This window comes from Lynx rufus, unplaced genomic scaffold (genome assembly GCF_022079265.1).
Source record: "Lynx rufus isolate CCGP_SWC_20201006 ecotype Redwood Valley unplaced genomic scaffold, mLynRuf1.p SCAF_22, whole genome shotgun sequence".
NCBI classification, from domain to species: Eukaryota; Metazoa; Chordata; class Mammalia; order Carnivora; family Felidae; genus Lynx; species Lynx rufus.
This window is the reverse complement of record NW_025814837.1, coordinates 20,488,388-20,502,429: the sequence shown is the minus strand read 5'-3', so window position 1 is coordinate 20,502,429 and position 14,042 is coordinate 20,488,388. Positions and strand designations below refer to the sequence as shown.

The window sequence follows — 14,042 nt, the reverse complement described above, 5'->3', positions numbered from 1 at the left end:
AAATAAATAAACATTAAAAAAAAAAAAAAGAAAATGGACACTTTATAAAGTGAACAAGAAAATATATTGGGAATAGGATTTAAATTTTCGTATCAAAAAATAAAATAAACTTTCATACCTATGGCTCAGTTTTTCAAATGGCAATCATTCAAAATGTGTTTGCTCTACTCAGATATTAAGCTCAGTGTATGGATTAACAGCTGTATTATATATGTGGTATTATTTATGACAAACCCAAAAGACATATTTGAGGCAGTATTTAAAAACATGTACCTTTAGGGGCACCTGGGTGGTTCAGTCAGCTCAGGTCATTATTCTTACGGTTTGTGGGATCGACCCCAGCATCAAGCTCTGTGCTGGAAGTGGGGAGCCTGCTTGAGATTCTCTCTCTCTCCCCCTCCACTGCTCTCACTCACTCTGTCTCTCTGTCTCTCTGTCAAAATAAATGAACTTTAAAAACAAAACAAAGCATGTACCTTTTGTATTTAAAGTTTCTTTCATAAAATCCAACAGTAGTTGTGGTGTTTTCACGTCTTAATTTATTGGCATCATACCAAGACATACCCAAGAATTGAATCCTTATTTAATAGTTGCCTGTGCTGTGAATGCCCTCGCCCACCATGTGCTTAACAAGGACCTCGGGGACATCATTGGTGACTTCAGAGGCTTCTACAGGCAGCTCACCAGTGATGGGCAGCTCAGATGGGTAAGGGACCTAATTTTTAAAATGTTCTTACAAGTAATATTACTAAGGTCTAAGATGTGCTTTGATTGCAACAAATGTGAAAACAGAGACAGGCTTACAATTTTAAGGTAAAACACTATTAAATTAGGGCTTCAGCCATTTAGACAATCAGTGTTTTGAGGTAATTGATATTCCTTTCTGTAAGACTTGAATCTGGATATATTTGGATCCTGAGAGCTATCTCTGCCCTATGGACCTCATCTCTACTCCTTGAATGGAAGAAGTGTTCTAGACACTCTAGAAAATAAAGTATTGAATGGGCATCCTTTCTGGGTGAGAGGTAATGTGGGTGGCATTAGAGTTGGGGGAGGAGGTTATTAAAGCCAGAAACATAAGAGAAGAGCAAAGCTAAAAGATGGAGACCAGAGCACTTTTACATGTATAGGTGTATATTTTGAACCCTAAGTTCAAGGCATGAGAAGAGTGAGGCTCTAGAGAAAGGATTCTGTCACAGTAAAATCAGTCCAATAACTGGGACCTTGCCCTTGTCTCCCAACATCAGCTCTATTTTTTATGAACTCTGCTCAGTTTCTCATCCATGCCCATAGAAAGGCACAGGGAAGGCATTCTGTGTGTTGCCTTGGATTTCATTTTTAACGTTCTGCAAAGCAAGTTGAACTTACTTTTAAAGGCATTCTCTTGAAGAAGTCCCCACTGGCCAAATCTGGGACAATTCAAGGATCAAAATAAATTTGTTAGTAATGGCTTATAGCTCATTGAATAACATAAGAATCCATGAGTGCATTCAGGTAGTAAACAAGCAGCTAGGGTAAGCTTGTCATAATAGAACAGAAAAACGTAAAAGGAATGATAACGTTTGACAATCACTGTATTGCAAACATTGTAGCCATAACTCATTGAGGCAAGAATGATCAATGGATGCCCCAATTTGGGGACAATAGTAATCTTACACTGTGAGGTTACCATTTTCCCTAAGTAAGAGCCCAGTGGACACTGACTTACCTAAGTGCTAAAAGATAATAGCCCTAATAAAAAACCAAAAGGACATTATTGCTTACTTAGAATTTGTGCCAAAAAAGTATGACCTGGATCCCAGTCTGAGGAACACTGTTACAAGTCAACCAGCCCATGTGCTTTAAAAATGTCAACAGCATCTTGACAGCATTCTTAAAGAACAGCATTCTTAAAAAAATAAGAAAAACTGTTCCAGATAAAGGGGGACTGAAGAGACAGAACAACCAAATGCAATGTTAATAAAATAAAGTACATTATTGAGACAATTGGCAGAATTTGATTATGGACTGTTTTAGGCAATAGTATTCTTATCAATGTTATATTCCCTGAATCTGATCATTGTACTGTGGTTATGTGAGAAAATGTCCTTGTTTTTATGACCTACACACAGAAGTATTTAGGGTTCCAGGAGCATGATATTTGCAACTTAAATGGTTCAGTAAAATCAATTGTGTATATATATTATGTGTGTGTGTGCACACACACACAATATATATATATAATATTTGTCTGTATATACATAGAAAGAGAGTTGGGGGTAATATACAGGAGTTTTTTGTACTGTTCTTGCAACTTTTCTATAGGTTAGAAACTATTAAAAAAAAAAAGCATGGGGCACCTGGTTGTCTCAGTCAGTTGAGCACCTGACTCTTGATTTTGGCTCTGGTCATGACCTCATGATTGTGAGATCGGGCTTCATGCTCAGTGTGGAGCCTGCTTGGGATTCTCTCTCAATCCCTCTGCTCCTCTCCCCACCCTGCCCCCAACCTCTAAAATTTAAAAAAAAAAAAAAAAAAAGTTTTTTAAAGTATATTAAAAAAAGCTTAACCTCTTTGTGAGCTTTTATTGATGGCTTTTAACTCTTGAAATGTGTCCCTGGCTAGGAGACCTAACTATCTCTTTCATGTCTAAGAAATGCTAGTGTATTTTGCTTCCTAACCAGATTGGTCCTGAGAAAGGTGTTGTGCATCTGGCGACCGCGGCTGTTCTCAACGCTGTGTGGGACCTGTGGGCCAAGCAGGAGGGAAAGGTAACTCACTGGAGGAGCACTTGCAGGAGCTCTGTGGAATAATCCAACACGTGGCAGAGGACTAAATAGTTCCTCTACGAGCAGCCTTCTAAAGACCAAAGACGCAGGCCTCCAAAAGCAATGTGGAAATTTGTTTGATGTGTTTTCTCCGTGGCAGTAGTTAGGAAACCATAGGAGTAGGTTAGAAAGGGCTGAGAAAGAAATGGGAGAGCAGCAGAGGTGAGGAGTCAGGAGGCAGCATTAGAGATCCGGGTGTGCCCGTGGGCTGGTGGGCAGGTGTTTGAAAGTAGGAGTTTGAGTTTACTTTCAGGGGAAAAAGTGGGCACTTTACACATGATTTAAAATTCTTTTTTTTCCCCTAAGCCTCTGTGGAAGTTACTTGTTGACATGGTAAGTAAATTCTTTAACATTATAACGTTAAACAATTATAATAGTGTTGCAGTGTAAACGAGATGGATTTCGTGGATTACTTGCCTTTTGTAAATCAGCAAATATATTCAGAATTGTCTGTGGATCGCCATAGTGATGGTAAAGTAAAACCCCAGTAAACCCTAATATTTCTTTTCTGGTATTTGAGGTAACAGCTGGGTGTGCCCACACACAGTGGTCCATGGGAAGCACTGAGTTTGGGTCCTGCCTCCCCCACTGTGGAGGCTTCACATGTAATGCAAATTCTCTGAGCCTCTGTTTCCCAATTATGAAAAGGGGATAACCATCACTTCTCTGAGAACCTCATAGAATTGGTTGAAAGACCAAATGATAAAAGTGTTTCACAAACTCTGAAGAGCAAGATGTTATTATTAAGATGTCATCTGGTCACTTTGAGTTTAGAGTGTTGTGGTCTCCATTATCTGATTCTGGAAGAGAAGGAGCCAAATGCTGAAGATAGGTACCTCAGTGTTTCCTTCTTCCTTGTCCTGTTTGTGGCAGGAAAGAGCGCCTGCCAGGGGAGGAGGAAAAAAAGCTGGGCAATGGGCAAGTTAAGGGGGTGTGACCTTCAGACCCAGGCAGACCTGGCTTTGAATGTGGGCTCCTCCACTTTCTGGCAGGTTGACCTGAGGCATGTCACTTAATCTCTTTGAGCATCAGCTGCCTTAGGGTGATGTCTTATGTGGTCACTAAAATCCTGGTAGCCAGCAGATGAAGGCCCTGTTATTATTTGACATCACCATTTGGGAAAAACAAAGAACACCTTGGCTTTGAAGACTGTTGGTCAGCAGACATTGTCTCTTCTCTGGGAGAAAGTAAAGACAGGCGGATATCACACCATCGACATGGTTGTAGGTGGCCTGGGGGCCCCATCTGAAGGGGAAGGACATGAGCCACCCTCTAGGCTTAAGGTTAGGCTTTCAGGGGGTGTAGGAGGCGACTCCCCAAACCGAATGAGTTGAGAGGCACCAGAGAGGTGTGACTTCATTCTTACGGATTCTATTTCCTGTTTCAGTAGTGGCCGATAGTCTTAAAAGAGGCAGAATCTCAGCATTGAGTTTTTTTTACAATTTTTTAAAATGTTTATTTTGAGAGAGAGAGAGTGCATGTGCAGGTGAGTGAGGGAGGAGTGGGGGGGGAGAGAGAGAGAGAGAGAGAGAGAGAGTGAGAGAATCCCAGGCAAGCCCCACGCCCATTGCAGAACCCATCGCAAGGCTCGATCACACAACTGAGAGATCATGACCTGAGCCGAAATCAAGAGTAGGACACTTAACTGACCGAGCCACCCAGGTGCCCCGAGCTTTTACAATTTTTGACAGACTAGTGGAGGACTGTTGGTCAGAGTAAAACCTGAGAGGGAGTGAAGCTACTGGTTGCTTCCCAACTGTTAGACTGAGATAGGGAGGGGTCTCAACCAGAGATCCAGCTGAGATGTTGGCCTTGCCAGTGTGGCCATAGTAGTGAGCATGGGGCAGGAAGAGGCGGGGAGAGAACAGCCAGTGATGGTCCAGGGTGGCCTCCCGTGTTTAATCCATTCTGTACCTGTTGGTGAAGTGAATTACCCAATTTGACAAGAGAAAAAATTGACCACAGTCATGCTGCTAATAAATAGTGGGCATAGGGTTGACCCGGGGAGCCTGGCTCTGATACCAGCCTTCTTTCCTCTCCTGCTGAGCTGTGCCAGTATCCCAGTCAGCCCTGATGTGTAGAGCAATGATGTCTAGAGAGACACCAGGCACTCATCTATCCACTTACTCATGCTGAGTGCTTGCCTCATGCCGGATCCTCTTTCCCGAAGCCATGTTAGTTGGGATGGTTGGAGCCTAGGTGTCAGGAGAGGGAAGGGATGGGGAGGGAGGAGGGGGTTGCAGCGGGAGCACCTGAGGATGTCTTTGGGAGTCAGCCCTGACCCTCTGAAGGGCTCTACAGCAAGGAATGACAGCATCAAACAATTTAACACAAATCCCAAAGGTCCTTTCCTGGAAAGGGTAATCCCACGTCTCAGTGTAAGCACATCCTTAGAAACATAAGCCATTTGTGAATTGATTTGGGCCTTTCCCCTCTCCTGTCACACTGCCAGGACCCCAGGATGCTGTTATCCTGCATAGATTTCAGGTACATCACAGACGTCCTGACTGAGGAGGAAGCCTATGGTGAGTCATACTCAAGTGACAGAACTGAAGTTTTCTGGTACCATTGATGTGGCATGTCATACCTACCATATAGCATGCATGCTTTGTTGTCTAAAAAAGTGATGATACTTTTTTTTTTTCCAGGAATACTGCAGAAAGGTCAAATTGGCAAAAAAGAGAGAGGTGGGTGGTGAGGAAATTTCCTTCATTGTTTTTGCTGTCACTGTCCTTTTGAATGTCCCTGTCGTCTAGGGGTTCATAGCGTCTTCCCAAATGCCTCGTGCCCAGCAGCCAGGCCCTCTGATGGGCGGTTGCGTCTGGATGTGTCCTGGGTGTGACAGGAAGACCTGGGGTAGTTTGACAGCCTTGGTATTTGCATGATTGTGAATGTGACCAAAGGCTGGGTTTGGGGCTGGGTGCATGTGAAAGGCAGGGTCAGAAGGAAAACTGCTGGATTCTCTGGGGGCAGCAGCTTAGCTACAGGCAATTCTAATCCTGAAGGTCCCTGGAAAGCACAAATGTTGACAAGCTCTGTGTTTCCACAGAAAGGCAAATGCTGATGCACGGCTACCCTGCCTACACGACATCGTGCGCCTGGCTGGGGTACTCGGATGACACGCTGAAGCAGGTGGGCATCCGAAGCTGGTTTTGTAGACAGGTTTTATATTCCTGGCTTTCTGGAGTTTTCATGTTAGCTCTTCTAGATCATTGTGGATCCATGGCCTCATTCTGAAAGCACTTCTACTGGAGCAAAAGTAAAGCCACTCATATTGTGGGCATGGGACTTTGTGACCTTATATGTCCCACCATGGGTTCTGGAAGGGGACAGTCCGGGATTTGACCCCAGGCAGAGACAGCAGTGTAATGTCGTGCAGTGTTACACCTAACCATGCTGAGCCTCGGTTTCCTCACTGTGAAATGGGGAAATAATACGGGTCTTGTGGGTGGTTTGGAGGCTCCAGATAAAAGCTGTGAGTTGTGTGACGCTTGTGGCCCCGTGGCTGGTACTCGGCTGCAGTCAGTGCGAGGTTGATCCCACTGCACTGTACCTGCAGCTGAGAGAAAGACTAGCTTCTGTTTGTTACCCTCACATCCATTAGTTCTCTGGATGCTGCAGGATATCCTAGCTTTAACAAGAGGGATATCAATGCTCCATTGCCCTTTGAGGAGTGTGAACAATTAAAGACATTGTTCCCATAGAGATGAGGAAAGAAAGTCATCCTATGGGTACAAAGAGTTATGGTCTGTTGGCTAAACTGTGCTCTTAATGCATCAACACATAGCTGTTCCTCCGGTTCCTGCTGCTGCCGTAAGTGCATATGAAACCAGATCAGGGACAACTGGGGTCCTCATTAGACCAAGGGGAGCTCTGCGGTGTGTGATGCTGGCTGTGCTCCTCTCCCCGCAGCTCTGCACCGAGGCCCTGCAGAATGGCTGGACCAGGTAACTTGTTTGTGTGGTAACGAGCTTCACTGCCCCAGTTAGCAGCATGATGGGCCAGGAACAAAAGGCACCAGGGCGGCCCAGATTCGTCCAGGAGCAGTCTCACATGGAGGATACGTAGGAGAAGTCTCACTGTAGACCAGGCTTTCTCCAAAGATGAGATGTGAGTCCTAATTACAACCCTAAGACCTTGGAGAAACAGACCTTGGAGATCATCAATTTCAAACACCAGTCCAGAATAGAAATCAACTCTTGAAAAAAAAATTGTACCATCAACATAGAGCCTGATATGGAGCTTGAATCCACGAAATGTGAGACCATGACCTGGGCTGAAACCAAGACCTGGATGCTCAACCCACTGAGCCACCCAGGCGCCCGAGAAGTCCACTCTTTTACTATCAGTAATAAGCATTGACTCAGCTTCCACTTGAAAACCTGCAGAGGCAGTGAGCCTAACTTGCAGGGAGCTTTTGCATTGTTTGAGGGCTCCGTGTGTTAGAAAGAGTCCCAAAATGTATCGAGTCCTTCCCTTCCATGTAACTTCCACCTACTGGTTCCAGTTCTCTGCAGAGTCTCCAAGCGTCTCCTCTTCCCCTGGAGTGGTGGACCTTCTCCTCCCCAGGCTGCTTCTCTCCAGACCAACTGTTGGCACTTCTCTGCTTGTCTCTGCTGAGCAGATATGGAACCCTGGGCATCCTAGGGTTTTCCTCTGGATACAGTGTGGCTGTCAGTGGTCCCAAAACCTAACACAATGCAGGACATAGAGGGACCATCGTCTCGTGATGTGGTCACCATGAGTCTACCAGTTTAGCGCACAGTGGCACTTTCTGTAATAGGTCCCTGGGTTCCCTGCATGACTCTCAGTCTGGCCACGGGCCCCCTGCTGCTGCCAGTGTAGTCTGGAGCAGGAGCATCAGCATTTCCTGAGAGCTTGTCAGAAATAGCAGTCCAGCCTCTTCCCAGACCGGCTGCTCAGGAATCTGCATTTTAACAAGATCCCATGTCAAAGGGTGACTTGTGTGCACGCTAAAGTTTGGAAGGCACTGAATTCTTGTTAACTCCTCAGCTAAATGAAGGGTCGGGAAGTGAGAATTTGAACAAGGCAGCATGAAGCATTGGAAAGAGGCTTGGGATATGATGGATTTGGAATCAGCCTCTTGCCTTTTCCCCTCATCCCCTACAGGTACTTGCTGTGTGATAATGGGCAAATGGCCAAACCTGTCTGAACCTTATTTTCTTTCTCTATAAAATGGGAATAATATTAACTCATGATTCTCCTCAAAGTTGCGGTATCTGAAAAGGATCAGCACAATGGGAGTCATAGCAGGTGCTCAGGAAGTGCCGGCACCTTCCCTCTTTCCGCATACCTAGGGAGGGCTGACCTTTCACTGCATTGATTCAGGATGAAGGCCTCGTATAAACCTCTGCACAGCTGGAGGTATTTTATCAGTCATACTCTTTTTTTTTTTTTTTAACTTTTTTTAATGTTTATTTTTGAGAGAGCACGTGCAAGCAGGGTAGGGGCAGAGAGAGAGGGAAACACAGAATCTGAGGCAGGCTCCAGGCTCTGAGCTGTCAGCACAGAGCTGGATGCAGGGTTCGAACCCGCAAACTGTGAGATCATGACCTAAGCCAAAGCCGGATGCTTAACCGACTGAGCCACCCAGGCACCCCTATCAATCATACTCTTTACGTTCAGGATGTGACAGGCACTTCTCTTTCATTCCAATTCTGGCTTTTGTTCTTAATTCCTTGTCATGGCACAGCAAAAACTCAGTGTTATTAAATATCTGACTGCTCTCCTAGTTCTTAGACTTTGGGTCAGCGGGTGGTTTAGCCTTACTGCCCTGATACATTTGCCAGATTATTTTCAAGTGGCTTGTCTGGGACTGACCAGAAAAGGGCAAAAGGTTACTAGAAGATATGACCTGTGAATTATTGACAGAGTCGGCTGCTTCTGCAGAAAATCCATGTGTCTTTGTCACGTCAGGACACGTCCAAACTACCAAACCGCATTTATTTTACAGGTTTAAGGTAAAAGTGGGTGCTGATCTCCAGGATGACATCCGTAGGTGCCGACTCATCAGAAACATGATTGGACCTGAGAAGACGTTGGTAAATGTCCTCCCCTACCATTGAGAAGCCTTGCGTGAAGCCTGTGTCTTGGGCCAAAATGCAACTCATTTCAAGCAAGGATTAAGGAATGTTGGGAATTTTATTTTATTTTTTAGAGTTTATTTATTTTGAAACAGAGAGAGAGAACATGCTGAAGGGGCAGAGAAAGAGGGAGAGAGGGAGAATCCCAAGCAGGCTCCACACCATCAGCACAGAGCCAGATGTGGGACTTGAACCATGAGATGCTGACCTGACCCAAAGTCAGATGCTTACGCAACTGAGCCACCCAGGTGCCCCAAAGAACACTGGGAATTTTAAAGCTGAGTGAGAGAGGAAGTACAGATTTGTGTGAGCTGATATTTAAAACGTCTGTTCTGCAGAACTGCTTGCGTAAGATCAGACTTAGGGATTATTCCTGCTTGCTGGCACAGAAGCGCCTGAGCAAGCAGGTCTCCCCTTGGAGCCCCAGTGTGCCATTCTTTGACTCCCCCGAAAAAATACGTCCCGCCTGGTCCATCAGGCGGCCAGTCTCAGGGAGCCAATGTTGAAGAGATGCCAGACTTTGCTGAGATAAATGTAAGGATCAGTCATTCCTGACTATTTTTATAAGAGATTTCTTATTACATGTAAAATATTTTTATAAAGTCACAAGATGTTTTTGTGGAGTTTGGGAGGCATGTTTCCTAAGTTAACTAAAATAGGAATTGGGTCCTTGACCTAGGATAAGAAGTATCACTATTTATACATGAGTTAATGCTACTTTTAAGGGGCCATCCTTCTCCAAGTAATTTGTGGTACAATTGATTCTAGGTGTCCTATCATCTGGTTTTCATAGTGCCCCCTGTGGAAACTCTTACCACTTAGCACTTTCTACTAGAGATACCCACCTCCGTGTCTGTCTTCTCAAAGCATGATAATGTCAGGGTTGGGGAGGCCCTGTCTTAGTCTCTGCACACCCAGCAGCTGACTTCCAGGCAGGATCTCCACATGCAGAGAGCCAGGGCCTGGGAGTTAAAGAGGCCTGGATCTGAACTAGCTGTTTACGTGGCTAATTGTTCTTGGCAAGTTCCTTAACTTCTCTGCATGTCAGTTTTCTTTTCTGTTGTCTGAGTTAATATGAACTGCGTCATAAAATACCCAGTTGAGTAGGTGCTTCATAAATGGTAGAGTTTGGGTTATTTATTATTGTGCCAGACTTATAGTTGGCAATAGTCAATAAATGACTAGTGAACAAATTTAGAATTGACGATGAATGACTCAGAATGTGATAAAGTAGTTTCCAGAACAATGAATACTGCAAGACAGGTGTACTTCCAAGCCCTAAATGCAGATCGGGCCAGAGCTCCAGGGCCAGCAAGCACTTCTCCTGAGCTTAGCCCAGGACACTTCCAGACATCACAGTGGCTCTGTGAGTTGCATTTCCTCTAGAAGACACATCTAGAACTACAGTGCCTGTCTTGGTGGCTGTTCTTTGGCTCCTTTTGTAACGGCTGCATGCTGATCCTCCACAGAGGAGATGTCAGGCTCCCTCTGGAAGTCTTGCTCAGCAGTTGGTGGCACTGAGTGACAGCATTTCCTCCCTCAGAGCTGCAGTCCTGTCACAAGTCAGTACCAGGCAGACCTCATGGTGAAAGATCTCTCTCTCTCTCTTTCTCTCTCTCTGCAGATGATGGATGCCAACCAGCGCTGGGATGTGCCTGAGGCAATAGAGTGGATGTCAAAGCTGGCTGAGTTCAAGCCACTGTGGATTGAAGAACCCACCTCCCCTGATGACATTCTGGGACATGCCACCATTTCCAAGGTAGAAAAGCCGCTCCTGCCTCTGTCACTACTGCCATGTATTTTTGTTTGTGGGTTTGGTCTGACAGATCCCAAAATCCCGTTGCTTCTTCCCTTTTACATTTTTACATATTTTAGAGACAGTACATTGCTAAAAGTTGAAAGGCTGCCAACAAACCAAAGGTTAATAGACACGGCTCCAGACTTTGTAAATATAGAAATCTGACTGATACTAAAATATTTTACTCCCCCAGAACGAAACAAAAGTGCAGATTCCTCTGGTGGACTCAAAATACAAGGTTTACTTAGCTAATGCCTAGGTCAGGCCTGCCCAGGAGAGGGCTACCTGGAGCCCTCACACCAACACACTTCCTGCACCGATCCACCCGGCTTCCCTTCCTCTTGGGTTTAGGGACACCCTGATATGTCAGAGCATCTGAGAACATCCTTTCTCTCAGGGTGTGTCTCCCTTTAGGCAGGTGTCCAGCACGGATATATATAAAGCCAGAATGCCAGGTAGTTAATTTATAAGGAGAACTCCCAACTTCTGGGAGCACTAGAGTTTTGTATCCTCTGACCAGAGCAAGCTCCACAAGGAGCCACATTAAACCAGAGGTTGTTGGGTGAGTGAAAAATCAGGACAGGAACTGGTGGTGCTATTTATTTATTTATTTATTTATTTATTTTTTTTTTTTTTTAATTTTTTTTTTTAACGTTTATTTATTTTTGAGACAGAGACAGAGTATGAATGGGGGAGGGTCAGAGAGAGAGGGAGACACAGAATCTGAAACAGGCTCCAGGCTCTGAGCGGTCAGCACAGAGCCCGACGCTGGGCTCGAACTCACAGACCGCGAGATCATGACCTGAGCCGAGCCGAAGTCGGATGCTTAACTGACTGAGCCACCCAGGCACCCCCTGGTGGTGCTATTTAAATATGAGACGGTGTCAGTCCAGTGTGGCCCCCGCGCATCTCCCCACAGTGCATGGATGTGCCTGCTCCTGGCACCAGGCATGTTGAGTCTTAAGCCTCACCCCTCCCCTGGCAGTGCCTGCCTGCCCAGCCCCGACCAGCACTCACCCCTACTCCCCTTTTACGTTTTCCTCTGATAACCCTTCCTCCCCAACATTGGGTTCGTAGGTTCGCTTGCTTTACAGTCCATTCCTGCCTGCCTGGGAGATTTTTTCCCCTGGTGTGACTTTGCATTGCTGTACTCTCCCCTAATCTGAAAATTGTCACTGTGAGGACAGTCAGTTCCAAGTTCTGGGAAAGATACCTCAGTGTGTCCTACATGAAGTCATAGGTCCTACTGGAGCCATTCTGCTCCATTTCTCTCAGTAAATGAACATATGAGCTTCTTATGTGGGACACTCCACAGAAGCCTGTGTTTGAGGGATGCCCTCCCACTCTCCCCACTTCACAGCCTAGCTGGAGAGAAGAGGGTAAGACATGGGGGCATGCTGGGTGGGGCCCTGAGCACTGAGGACAGTAGAAAGAAGGTCACTGAAGGGAGAGACAGGTGTGGGCTGGGATGGTGGAGTGGCCTTGTGGAGGTAAGACAAGAGCTGACCCTGAGGAAAGCTGTACTGCAGGTGGGGGAGACGTGAGCAGCAGTCGTGGGGTGACCATGTTGATTTAAACAGAACTGAAAGCTTCTGAGGAGTCGTTCTGAAATGAGAATCTAGTGACAGGCCATGGTTCGAGAAACAAGACGTTTGCCTCAGGGTTCTTATGGGGGTAGCCATGCCCTAGTGCTGCCCGCTTGCCTACACAGGGACTTGCACCGCTGCCCACCTGGAGGGTCTCCTCAGAAGCTCTTCTGGGTTTCAGCCATCTGAGGTCTTGTTTACATAGGGAAGGCCATCCACTCAGGAGGCATCCCATGAAGTGGGCGCAGACAGACCAAGGCCGGGGGAAGCCACAGAAAGAGCAGGCCCTGGAGATCCCCAGCACAGGGGCTGTGGGGAAGATGGGTCCATGGGGCCAGACAGCAGGTCCGTCTGTGCAGAAGATGTGGCCCAACACAGTGAGCCACCATAGTGTCTTGAAGGAGAGAATAGGATTAAAGAAGATTTCACTGGGAAAAAACATGTAGGATGGATTGAGACACGGGGTACAGGGCAGGTGTGGAACAGACAGAAAGAAACTGGAGGCAGAGAGTAGAGCTAGGAGGCTTTCCCAGTAACCTAGGAGGCCAGGTGGTGAAGGAGAGGGCAGCTAGAATAGAGCAGGTTCAGGAAATGATTAAAAGGAAGAAATAAACATTGGTACCTATTTAGTGTCAGAAACATATTCTTTAAAATGGTAGAGTGAATGACTTCCCCCCTCCTCTACTACTTTTCCCCACTCTGTTTTTTTTGTTTTTGTTTTTGTTTTGAGATAACCGAGAACATTTAAATTAGAAGTTCCCGAAAGCATAAACAAGGAAGCTAGAAGGTGCCTCAGCGACCATCTGTTCTAACTTTTGACCTGGAGACGAGGAGGCCGAGGCTTCTGGTTTTCCATGAATCATCCATGTCCACATATCCCATTAGAGGCGGGACAGCTAGCAGGATTGGGGATACCTGGCTCCTAAATTAAACGTTATCTATTTATTAGAGAGAGAGAGAGAATGCAAGCAGTGGAGAGAGAATCTCAAGCAGGCCCTATAGTCAGCATGGAGTCGAATGCAGGGTTCAATCCCACAACCCTGGGATCAAGACCTGAGCCAAAACCAAGAGTTGGACACTCAACCGATTGAGCTACCCAGGTGCCCCTAGGGCTTTTCTGTAGGGGAGTGGTTCTATCTAGTGGTTCAGATGTCTGCCCTGGCTCTGGAGTGGGCCTGCAGTTCAAGCCTGGGCTCTACCCCTTTCTAGCTTTGTCATCTGGGAACAGTTGCTAGCCCTGAACCTGTTTTGCCTCTGTGAAATGGGGGTGATGATGATTCCTGTCCCAGTGGGCTGTGATGAGCAGTCATTTCAGTCACGGTTTCACGCAGCACCACACAGTTGAGAGCACACCACGCTAGTAAGAGCTCAATGTTAGCTATTGGTGCCACTCATACCTGAGGAGAGTACCTATGGTCTCGCAATCCCGGGAGGGGCAGGGGAGAGCAGCCTGGAGCCCAAGTGGAGGGAAGTGAGGAAGCTTCAGGCAGTAGGACTGAGAGAGCAGTCGGAGTCTAAGAAGACTCCGGCACTTGCCAAGTGAGCATTTCACCAGGTTGGGAATGAGCTTACCCTGACCTGTAAAGTGGATCTAAGACCGCTTGCTGAGCTTGAAGGGAGAGGGCTCTAGAACAACTACAGAAGAGGGGGGTTGGGAGAATCTGCAGAACTGTAGCTGGGAAGGGAACTAACGGCAGCATATGAACTAGTGCTGACTGTATCCTCTGTAGGCACACACAGCCGCTCT

General features: G+C 46.3%; 1 protein-coding gene across 3 annotated transcripts in view; it reads left to right on the top strand.

Annotated features, from left to right (window-relative positions):
- Positions 1-14,042, top strand: part of ENOSF1 (enolase superfamily member 1) — a 30,166-nt gene that overhangs the window by 10,544 nt on the left and 5,580 nt on the right. For 2 of the 3 annotated variants that reach the window (XM_047087045.1, XM_047087044.1), the window contains exons 3-11: positions 591-706; positions 2,664-2,750; positions 3,114-3,140; positions 5,260-5,332; positions 5,456-5,494; positions 5,857-5,939; positions 6,720-6,754; positions 8,782-8,869; positions 10,536-10,670. In XM_047087045.1, the coding sequence (XP_046943001.1) occupies positions 3,138-3,140; positions 5,260-5,332; positions 5,456-5,494; positions 5,857-5,939; positions 6,720-6,754; positions 8,782-8,869; positions 10,536-10,670 (456 nt within the window). In that variant the 5' untranslated portion in view covers positions 591-706; positions 2,664-2,750; positions 3,114-3,137. The remainder of the gene's footprint in view (positions 1-590; positions 707-2,663; positions 2,751-3,113; positions 3,141-5,259; positions 5,333-5,455; positions 5,495-5,856; positions 5,940-6,719; positions 6,755-8,781; positions 8,870-10,535; positions 10,671-14,042) is intronic. The other variant, XM_047087046.1, reaches the window with a different exon arrangement.